Consider the following 11,268-nt stretch of genomic DNA (forward strand, 5'->3'; position numbering starts at 1 on the left):
TAATGGCGGATTTAGATTGGCAATCCGAAATCCGCAATCTGTCCAATTTTTCTAAATGTTTTGGACCCAGATTCCGAATTGCGGATTCGGATTGTTAATATTTATGACTTTTGGAGCTCTTACCAAAATAATTTTTTTAATGTGTCAGACAAATGGAACAAATTCCACGCCCCTATCCCCCTCCTAGTATTATTATAAACCTGTATGGGGAATTTTCCATTCCATGTGTGTATTAATTAAAACATAAGAGTAATAGAAGCCAGGAATAAGGTATAACCAACAAGGGAATTAAATTTAAAATAATATTTGGGGGGCAAATGGAGAGGTCGTCAATTTTACGATGTGTTGCCCCCCAACGACAGCTGAAAAACACGTATAGGTTTCGTGATTTTTTTCCGAATTAATTTCGTTATTGGTATGAGCTGAATGGAAGCGAAGCTTTGAAGTGCACAAGTTCTTGTTAAAATAACATTTTTAAATTTAGATTATCATCCTGTGATTGATGGTGTTGATTACAGAAAATCTATTTTCATATTTTTATCAAATACTGGAGGTAGGTCAATTTTAGATTTATGTAGATACAAAAACGATCCCGTACAGTAAACTAAATACTTACAACATCCAGATAAATTCTGGAAAGCTAAAAACTGTATAGTCCAAAAGGGGTAGTTTCACGAAACGCATTTGAACTTAATTTAGTGAACCGCATATTTTTTCCTAGCTAATGGGTTAAACTACATTTATATAGCATATATTTGAAATAAATTCAATTATCTACCACGCAGTTTTTAAGATATCAAGACTTGAAAGTTGTCTTTTTGTGATATATGCAATTTAAAAAGACGATTTTCAAGTTTTGATATTTTAAAAACTACGTGGTAGAAAATTGAAATTTTTCAAATATATGCCATATAAATGTAGTTTTACCATTTAACCAGAATAAAATATGCGGTTAACTAAATTGAGTTCAAATGCATTTTGTGAAACTACCCCTTTGAGGGAAAAAATACACTTTTTAAAAATTACATTTGGTCTTCCTAACGTCATTTTTTAATAAGGGTGTTAGAATTTTTGAGTGATTTTCTCCCCTTTTGCAATGTTTTATTTGAAAATATTATAATCTTGATTTATTGACAAATCTTGTGAGTGTTGAGGTACCCTCCCCCAAAATAGTTGTAAACCTTCCAAAGACCTATGAGTAGACACCCTGTAAAGGAGAATCATTTCGGTTTAGCGGTTAGCAAGATCCTTGAGAACAAACAAACAGACAAATATCATGTTACTTTATTATGAGGATTTTTTAAAGTTATTTTCATGAAATAATATTTTGTATTTAGCACAAAAGATCTACACTACAGCCAAAAAGAATTGGGAATCCGGCCTTGCAAGGTAATACTTAGCTAATTCACTTTCTAGTATGACTTTAAAACCGATTAGTATCCGCAGGAGTGAACCAGTTATAAGCCATACGGATAAATCATTTATCGTTCCGTATCGTATTTTAAAACGTTTTTATTTCCTTAATAAAACTGCTTCTAGGGACTTTATTTTTTGGTGAAGGGCTAGAAAAACCACAACAAGGCCTGTACTAAGCTTCTCTGAAAAGCACAATTTATCCAATCCAATTATTTAAAATATCTTTTGCTTCTAGCAAGAATAAACCTTACAGCTTTTTATCAAACAAGATTTATAGATTTTGTTCTATGTATCAGTGCTAGTATGGTAATCTCCATTTTGGTCATAGTTAGGTTTAACTGGCTATGAGGGTATTACTAGTCAAGTCAGTTAACTGCTAAATAACATCCAGTGCTTAAATTGATTTTTCTTACAGAGAAGATTTGAAGCTCGAACACTTTGATGAATCCTTGAATAATCTAGCATACAATTCTGAAGGTTTGCATTATACTTAATTGTATGTAGCTTTAGAAAATTTTATAAAAATCAACATTTCTTTGTTGTATTATAGGTAATCCAATGATATTCAAACATAAAAATCGAAATACACGTGACATATAATAACCACTGAAATTTTATTGTCATTCGTAAATTTAAAAGGGTTAAGGAAATTTATTTGAAGTATGGATAAGGGTTTTTTAGTGATTTTATGGCAGATTAGTACTTGTTTTATAAGGGGGGGGGGTGTTAATGCAACCACCTCGTAATCAATGTATAAATGGCACTTTGAATTCGAATTTCGATCTAAAATTTTGCATGAGTAATCCTTGGTAGGTCTATTTTCCCTAAAGTTGGAAAAGTAGCGGCTAACGGCTCAGCCATTTAGCCATTTTTTGGCTATTTTCAAGGAAAATCCAACACGAAACCTATTTCCACATAATGCTCTTTTCCGCTCCAAAACGTTTTCAAACGCTTCTAGCCGGTAGTTGCTGGTACTAGAAATCTAAAAAATGTTTTTTTTGTATTATTTCACATGATTTAAAGCAAAAATATGTTTCAAAAAGTTTATTCCTACGTAATTTATGACAGATTTGCCCTAAAAATAGCCAAAAAACGGCTGAGCCGTTAGCCGTTACTTTTTCATGTTACTTTTTCATGAGGATTACTCATGCAAAATTTCAGATCAAAATTCGAATTCTACGTGCCATTTATACATTGATTACGAGATGGTTGCATTAACCCCACCCCCCTCTCCCTTTGCGACTAGCTAGCCAAAAAAAACATCTATTATTATACGTCTTTGTAAAAAGGCGTACCTATTTTTATAAAAAAGAATAATCAAATTAAAAAACTTTATGCTTCAACAAAGTAATCTTAAAAGACAAAACTTCTTTGTTTCCGTGTAGGTGGACTTAAGAAAACTGACATTATCGAGAGAGCCTTGATAGACGCTGCTGTGCCCTTCCTTCCCCTTGAGAAGAAGCACGTGATGCTCTGCATCCAGGCAGAGATTGACAAGCACAACCTGGTCGACCAGGAGGAGGAGTCGAGGCCCATGAAAGACTACACGGAAGACGACCTCAGCGCCTTGGCAGAGCTCAGGTCTTATGATAAAGAAGGCGTGTTCAGGTAATAATCCTAATATATAAAGAAGTAAGGATTTTGTTGTAACTGATGATTTTAAATATGGAACTGATGGGGTTTTCTATTTTAGGTAAGCTTCACATAGGGTCTGTGATGGTTTTAGTCAATTTTTTTCAGATTTAAGTTCTAGGATGGTTTTAAGCTTTTTTTCTAGCCATTTTATACCCCTTTGAATAGTTTCCATAGATGCTATTGGCGCAGCCGCTAGTCTTGTTAAAAGAACAGCTACTTACAACTAAAGCTTGTCCATTTGTCCGATTAAACCTTATTATTTGTACCGATGAAAGTTTTAGGGGCCATTTTCTTCCTCATTGCTTTCAACTTCTACCTTTTTGTCTTTTTCATACTTCCATTTAAATCCCACAAATTGCACTCAAGCCCTAATGGGAGGGGGGGGGGGGGAGGGGCTGAAGCTTGCTGTAATTTGTGTTTTACTATCCTAACCTAAAAAACTAACCCAATTCAACCTAACCTAACCTTGGCTGACCTGGATTGTAAATTAAATTGTTCCCCAAAGTTTTCGAATTAGTTCTCTTGAATATTTTGACGTACATTTTATTTGTTGGGAGGGAGGGAGTTCCCCCTTCCCAGACTGTTTGGCCTTAATAACTAATAGGTATTTTGTTTTAGTAAAATGGGTTGTAAGAAACTTGAGAGCTTAGTTGCCGCATTTATGGAAGAATATTAATATTATATTTTTATACCATTAACTTAATAATAAAAAGAATAAAGTATGAAAGCACTCATTTTTCTGAATTTTTAAAAGGGAGAAGTAGATTTCGGGTGAAATCCGTAAAGGTTATGTGTTTTAAGTTAAAAACAATAGTACAACGATAAAAATTTATGTTAACTTAAAAAAAAATTTTGTCTATAGGTCTTTTCAATAAGAAATACACATATTTAGTGAATATTATCGTTCTACCACTATTTTTAAGCCTTAAAACACACACCTTAACAGATTTTACCCGAATCCTAACTCTCCCTTTATCCATGAAAGAATCGCGTCTACTTAATAGCTTTTGTATGTCTGACCTGAATTTTCTAGGAAAAGATCATTTTTGAAATCGAAGCTTTTTTTAAATTAGGGCCAGTCCGTCCGTTTTTAGGAAACGGATAGCCCTTTTCGTTAATTCATGCATGTTATAATTGTTCTATCTGTTTCAAACTTTGCAAGGTGATTCCTGTAGTAGATTGGTGCGATTTAGAAAACGTTACCATGTCCGTACGTCCATTAAAACATTTGATTCTTAACCTGTTTGCTAACTTTTTATATGATATAATTATCCAATAGATCTGTTTTTTTAAATGGTATAAGCGAAGCATCTCTATAATCATGTCAAATTAGAAATAAAAATCACCCCTCCCTAATATTACCGACAGACAGGAGCGCTTATATAGTAGCTTCACTACTAAAAACTTTTTTTAGTTTCTAATGTTTGAATTCAACAAAGTCGAAAAAGAATTTTTATGGTTTATTTCATGAAATTTTAACAATCAATGATGCCTGTGAAGATTAAAGAAATTTTTAATTATAGGATTTTTAGTTAAAAATATACATTAATTTTAACAAAAAACTGATAATAATATCAAATCTATTCTAGATTACTTTTTATTCTTAATTGCCACTCTAAAAAAAAAATATATTTTATATCATAATATCTATTCTGATTACTTATTCACTCTAAAAAAAAGTTTAGTAATAATTCACTGGACATAAAAATTTGAAGGTAACATCCATGTAGTAAATATAAATTCATTCTATTACAATAAATAAAATAAATTAAATAACTTAGAAATTATGTTAAGAAGTAATAATAGATCTGCATAAATAGTTGCAATTTAAGGATAATTTACCAGTGACTAGTGTCAAACTATATCAGTTTACTTTGTACATAGAAATGTGTTTCCAGTATGGCTTTCAAACCGATTGATATCCGCTGGATTAGAACCGGTTCGCAGCTTTACTGAAAAATCATGTATTGCATCCTATTACACACAATTATCCACGGATATTAAAATAATAAACATAAAATAACACTAGTTTTGTTGGCCCTGGGATTCGGCCCGTCGGGTTTAACAAAACTGGTTTAAATCTTATAACTTTTCATTTGATATCCGCGGAAAGCTGTCTATAATACGATGCAATGAATAACTATTATAATTTTGAATAACTAGAAATGAGTAAATGGCTTGATACCAGAAGGAGCTGCGCTGTAGGGAGCGGGATTGTGGTAGGGGGCGGGCTCATGGTAAGGCGCTGGCTCGTGGTAGGGGGCGGGTTCATGGTAAGGGGCTGGCTCGTGGTAGGGGGCGGGTTCATGATAAGGAGCTGGCTCATGGTAGGGGGTTGACTCGTGGGTGAAGGGTTTAATTTCACCGCTGTAGGGGGCGTGGTAGGGCTTGGGCTCATGATAGGCTGGCTCAGGGGCGTGATAAGGAGCGGGCTCATGATAAGGAGCAGGCTCATGGTAGGCGGGGGCAGGGGCGTGGTATGGAGCAGGGGCATGATACGGGGCGGGGGCGTGGTAAGGTGCAGGTTCGTGGTAGGGGGCGGGGGGAGGATGATGGGGCTTGGGAAGGGCGGAGTAGTCAATCTTGGCTCCGCAGTGGACGCTGCTCTTGTAGTCGCATGTGCCCAGGTATTCGTTGAAGATGGTGCCGTACCCGCACTCAAATGTGTCTTGCTTGCCGTCAGCGTGACAGAAATGGTAGACCTAAAATAAATAAAAATGATAATGTCAAATAATCATATTTTGACAACAACATGGTAAAAGACAACAAACAACTCTAGTGTTACAATTTTAAATTGTTATAAAATAGTCGCCATTTTACTTATTTAATTTCAACGTAGAAACGCCAATTTCTTTTATGTTGCTTGTTTAATGCTTTAATGAACTCCAGACAATTTTCTTTAACACCACAGTAAGAAATTATTGGAATCTATAGTAAATCCTAAAAGGATAAGACAATGGCCGATAAATTGGTGTACATCCCAAATGATTATATACAAAATTACCCTTTCATTAGATTACAATAAGTGGTTGAAACGTTTGAAAACTTAACTTAATGAACCAACAAATCATATTTCAACAAAAGTTCCCTAATTTGGTTCAGCCAACGCATAAGAAAACTTTGGAAATCAGTGTAATTAACAATCCCAATGTCTTCTCCCTCCCTGATAGAAAATGGTTTTTCATCGGATATTTTAATGGACTAAAAACAAAGCATAAAAGGTTATGTAAAGAAATGTTCAATTACTTCTAAAGACATGTAATAACTATTTGGAAATGATTTCATACACCCTACGGTTTTTTGTAGGGTATCAAATGGCTAAATTGAAAATATATTTGTTTTTACCATTTAAATTTAAGAACTTGGGCATAGAATATCCACTGTGTATTGAGTAAATAAAAATGCTTTCTGTGCCAATGGCATTTAACCGTGTCAAAGAAGTAAGAATTCAGAATGAATTCAATAATATTTATTATTGAATTGCATGGCATATTTTCAGTAGCGTAGCTACTCTATAACCAGGGTCTGTCTGTACGTCTTAGACTCTTTTATATTTTAATTAAATGCATTTCAAAAGGTAGTCATACACCCTTCAATTAACTTTTTAGATTTTTTACAACTAGTTGCTTCGCCCCACCCTCTAGAGTAGGTTAAGAAAATAGCCTAAAACCAACCTAAGACATTTGTAAAGTTCCTCTGAAAAGTTTTACTTATTCAGATCAGAAGTTTCCTAGATATTTAGCATCAGACAAACAAAATTACTACTTTATATTTAATATATTTATCGAGTCTAATTTTAAGTGATTCTTCTTATTTTGGCCAAAAATTAAATCTTTTGGTTAAGTAGTTTTAGAGACTTAGTCATATTCCTATAAGATCAGATTAGCCACTAACGTAATAACATTATTTTAGAAAAGTTTTGCTTACAAAATTGTTTTGGAATGATATGCTAAAAGCTTTGTATATAAAAGAGCATGAAGAAAAGAGACAATACTAAATAATTAAACCTCAACTCTTTCATTAATTTTGTAAACACTTAAAAGCAGGGAACGATAGCCGCCCGCCTTAAGACAATCAGTTTGCAATTTTTGCATTCGCTAGCCGCAAAAAATTTAGAACAGTAAAAATTAAATAATATTCAGTTTACCACTCTTGAAATGTAAGGCGGCTAGGCTGAGTCTCACTTGAATGGAAAAAAAACTAAAAATAATATTTTCTATGAAAACTCATTAACAATTTTAATATTAAGTAGGTAATTCTTTCTTAGTATTGAGATAATGAAATGGCCTTTTTAATGCAATTTTTTGGCTTTAAAACTAAATTTAGATAATAGATTGATCATATTGCCTTTTAAAAGCGAGGCTTTTCTGTAATTATGGTCAGTCCATCCGAACGCAGGTCTTTAACGATTAGTTTTTATTGTTAATTTAGGCATGCTTGAATTGTCCTATCGATTTAAAACTTTGATAATAATTCCTGTAATAATTACCAGAAAGTTCATACGTCAATTTAAAACTTTTAAATTTTAAAAAAAAAATACATATAATTTTGTTTAGACATATAAATTCATATTCTGCTTTTAAAATTCGAACAATCTCTAAGTGTTAATGTTCGTATTTCCTACCGCCGTCTTTTTTTAGAGCTTTGCTTTTATGAAATTTGTCATCCTTGTTCCATAATCTACGCGAGTCTGAGCTAACTGAGCTGGCTATATAATGGCAGCAGCATGTTAAATTTATTATCCAGACATGTTTAGAATTTTAAAAAGGTTATTTCATGCATCCCTTTATGTCTCTATCTTTCTGTGGCTATCTACTAAATAGATAGATAGATATTGACGCGCCCTACCCTGGGGGTATCAATTGTTTTAAATAATAAACACGAACCGTAGCTTATTGAATAGTAATATATATGCCCTAATCATGGTTAAGGGAGGCTAAATTCTTTTTACAACACTTTTTACTTTTTATAGGGAAAGTCTATGGATATAAATTGATTTCATTAATGTGTTTGTTGTCAAGGATTGGAGGTGGTTCCAGGACAAACGCATTGTTAAAATATTAATTTAATTAAGTATTTCTATACAGATTAGGTTAGGTTAAGATATGAATAAACAAATGAGCCCCCCGCAGGGGTTAGACTTAAAAAAACCTAAAAGAAGGTCTAAAATAGGTTAGGTCAGGTTAAGTGTCCACACCTGCGTTTGTCATAGGCCCTTAAGAAGGCTTGAATAATAAATAAAAGCAAAATTAATATTCTACAGGAGAAGCCTGTTCTTTCTTGTGCAGTCTAGCTCTATACCGTCATGTTTTTTTTTATCTTTTATTTGTTAATTCCTGCCTCTAGTCGGTTTAAAGAATGCTTTAAAAATTTATTGATGTTGTTTTCAAGAAAAATATAACTATGAAGCCTTTTTTATCCCTTATTCCTGGTTAAAATTGAGATGTAAAGAGAAATTGTAAAGAGAGGGCGAGTCTCTTGTTTTGTTAAATAATCAGGGAGGGAGGGGACATTGGGGTGTTTATAACACTAGTCCCCAAAGAATTATAATTATGTTTTCTTATTCGTTGATTTGACAACCTTGGGAACTTTTATTGAATTTTGATTGGTTGGTTCATATAGTTGAGTATCCAAACGTTACAACAACTAATTGTAATCTACAAAAGGGGTAATTTTATGAATCATCATTGAGGATGTAAATCAATTTATCGGCCATTGTCTTATCCCTGTAGGTCCCTGTTTTTTTTTATTCTTTTATGAATATTCATTTACAGATAAAGAAAAAGATTCTTATTTTGTTTTAATTCAATGAATTAATTTGACTTGTATATTTAAATATGTGAAACTAATATATTCAAATTTTCAGTTATTTAGCCAAATTAAGCTTTTAAAAAAAGAAGCTGTCATAAAAATCTCATGGATTTTGATAGAAATTTTATTAACAATAAAGTATTATGAAGAAAACTGAATGAAAATTGATGATATTAAATATCTTCAAATTGATAATGCTTTTACGAAAATACTTACATTAAATGGCTTGATTATAGAAATCCAACTTTAATACTCCTAACTGTCTTTGGATCTAACATTCCAAATGATTTCAATTATTTCATATATTTAAAATGACTTTTTATTTAGAATATACCTTATTGATACAGTAATCATCTCGCTATGTTTTAAATAGATATGATCATTATGACATGTATAAATAAAATATTACAAAAGGACCAACTCAAAACGAAGAAAAGCTTCACTTTTAAAGACATTGCAGTTAAAAAAAAAGTGTAGAGTTTCAATGTCGAAAAAAATATCTCACCTGACATCCGGTCTCAGGATCAGCATAATGTCTGTCTGGGTAGGGAACACTTCTGCAGTCAAACTTGCTGTATCCCTCGGCCACGGTGATGGGCACTGGCTGCACGGACTTCACCTCGTAGGGCCTCTTCTCCAGGAGCACTGGGCCAACAGGCTTCTCATAGGCAGGCTTAGGTGGTGGCCCATACCCGGCAGGTTCAGCAGGGTGATAATCAGGCTTAGGCGCAGGATGGTAAGGATCAACAGCATGGTAATCAGGCTTGGGGGGAGGAGCATAAGGATCAGGATGATAGTCAGGAGTGTGGGGAGGAACATAGGGGGCAGGAGCAGGTGCATAGGGGGCTGGCTCATAGGGAGCTGGCTCGTAGGGAGCAGGAGCATATGGTTCAGGAGTTGGGTGGTAGTGAGGCTTCAACTTCAAAGGAGGGGAATAACCTGAGTAAAGATCATCATCTAAATGGGGTAAGGAAGGAGAGTTAAAGGAGCCATGATATTCTTTTTGGGAATCAAAAGGATCGTTAAAAGGAAAGGCATCGGAAAAATCTGGGAAAGAAAAGGGATCATTTTGTCTAGGACGGAGACCTATACCTGGATTATAATCAGTGCCCTCGTCATGATGAACACCAGCCTTCTCTGGCAGAACAGGGGCCTCTTCAACCAGCTCCTCCATGAGAGCAACACCCTCGCCGCCCTCAAGACCGGCAGCGTCAAGCTTGTTAAGCTCGATACGCATGTGGGCGGCCTCAGGCACCTTGCCGCCCTTGGCAGGCTCAACATGGTCACGGAACAATTCTTGAGGTATGGCTCGTCGGGTCTCCTAAGATAGAGTTACACAACAATACTCGGATCATGGAAAGAAAACGAAGTAGCTGATTTCGTCGTATTTTCACAGTAGCTTTTCTCCAATTTTTCTGCGGGGCCAACTTCCTAATCCTGCGGGGCAATACTTAACATTTACTAAACCTACTAATAATCTATCAAAATCTACTGTGAAAATACGACGAAACCAGCTACTTCGTTTTCTTTCAACGATCCCATTACTCTTTTTTACTTCTACATAAAAGAAATATTATTTTTTATCCCTTCTGAGCATTTTACAAAAATAATTAAGATTTGCTGAAAATTATTTTAGTATTGTTAAAAAACACATAAGTTATTTGTGAAATATCTTTTTACTGAAGTTGCGCTAAAAAATCTACATACTTTTTATTATTTTTGTAACAAAAGTAAAAAACGCTTATAATAAGACTTTTATACGGTTAATATTAAAATGAAATAAGAATTATATTTCAGTATGGCTTCGAAACCGATTAGTATCCGCTAAATTAGAACCAGATTACTGAAAATTCATAAAGCTGCGATAAATAACTATTACATTATGGTTTAATATACAATTGACCGCTTATACGTAAATTAATCAAACTTTTTTGTTGATTATTAGTTGCACGGGCCATTAAAATGAGACAAAGCCTTTAATTTTCATTTACGTTTCCGCGGTCAGTTTGAAAAAATCAAAAAATCTGACCCTGACAAATTCTGAGTTAATTTGTGCAGCTACTAGAAGAATGACAGCCAGACCCCTCCAGACATCTCGTTGCCTGCACATCTTTGTTCTATACAACTATTTCAGTCTGAAAGAAAAAGAAATAGATAAATATTTTTTTTTCGTAGCTTATAATAAATAGCAAGTCGTTAAAATGTCAGTTATGATTACTTCGATGCAGTTGCTGTGATTCAGCCAATAAATTCAATTTAAAATTGCCGAAAATTTAATATTTAGTTGGCGTATAACTTGTTTTTTTTATGTAACTGAAAGGAAGTGGGTAAGAAGGCGGCGGGGGGGAAATAAGGGAATACGGTTGAAGGTAAATGTTCACTTGGAATTGTTTGTCAGAATTGCAT

The 11,268-nt window shown here is 34.0% G+C and overlaps 2 protein-coding genes across 3 annotated transcripts in view; one reads left to right on the forward strand and one right to left on the reverse strand.

Moving 5' to 3' along the window:
• The window catches only part of LOC145317439 (torsin-1A-like), a 12,855-nt gene extending 9,070 nt beyond the window's left edge, over nucleotides 1-3,785 (forward strand). For both annotated transcript variants that reach the window (XM_080158534.1, XM_080158535.1), the window contains exons 10-14: nucleotides 485-553; nucleotides 1,338-1,389; nucleotides 1,832-1,893; nucleotides 2,802-3,024; nucleotides 3,670-3,785. In XM_080158534.1, coding sequence (XP_080014660.1) covers nucleotides 485-553; nucleotides 1,338-1,389; nucleotides 1,832-1,893; nucleotides 2,802-3,024; nucleotides 3,670-3,727 — 464 coding nt within the window. In that variant the 3' untranslated portion in view covers nucleotides 3,728-3,785. The remainder of the gene's footprint in view (nucleotides 1-484; nucleotides 554-1,337; nucleotides 1,390-1,831; nucleotides 1,894-2,801; nucleotides 3,025-3,669) is intronic.
• Nucleotides 3,786-4,497: 712 nt separating this feature from the next.
• On the reverse strand, nucleotides 4,498-11,006 carry LOC145317438 (uncharacterized). Its single transcript, XM_080158533.1, has 4 exons — nucleotides 10,892-11,006; nucleotides 9,955-10,183; nucleotides 9,368-9,801; nucleotides 4,498-5,753 (listed from the first exon to the last, which is right to left on the reverse strand). Exons 1-4 carry the CDS (start codon nucleotides 10,970-10,972, stop codon nucleotides 5,211-5,213), a joined length of 1,287 nt encoding a protein of 428 aa, XP_080014659.1. The 5' UTR covers nucleotides 10,973-11,006; the 3' UTR covers nucleotides 4,498-5,210.
• Nucleotides 11,007-11,268: the final 262 nt, after the last annotated feature.

This window comes from Acartia tonsa, chromosome 4 (assembly GCF_053477335.1).
Source record: "Acartia tonsa isolate MP-2025a chromosome 4, ASM5347733v1, whole genome shotgun sequence".
Lineage (NCBI taxonomy): Eukaryota > Metazoa > Arthropoda > Copepoda > Calanoida > Acartiidae > Acartia > Acartia tonsa.

What these genes read in the sequence shown, in the direction of transcription:
- LOC145317438 (XM_080158533.1), bottom strand. Translation starts at nt 10,972, where the DNA reads ATGTGCAGGCAACGAGATGTCTGGAGGGGTCTGGCTGTCATTCTTCTA. An exon ending in GGGCACTGATTATAATCCAG is followed by an intron (nt 9,802 to 9,954) that starts GTATAGGTCTCC and finishes ATCTTTACTCAG; the next exon opens with GTTATTCCCCTCCTTTGAAG. An exon ending in ATCCTGAGACCGGATGTCAG is followed by an intron (nt 5,754 to 9,367) that starts GTGAGATATTTT and finishes TATTTATTTTAG; the next exon opens with GTCTACCATTTCTGTCACGC.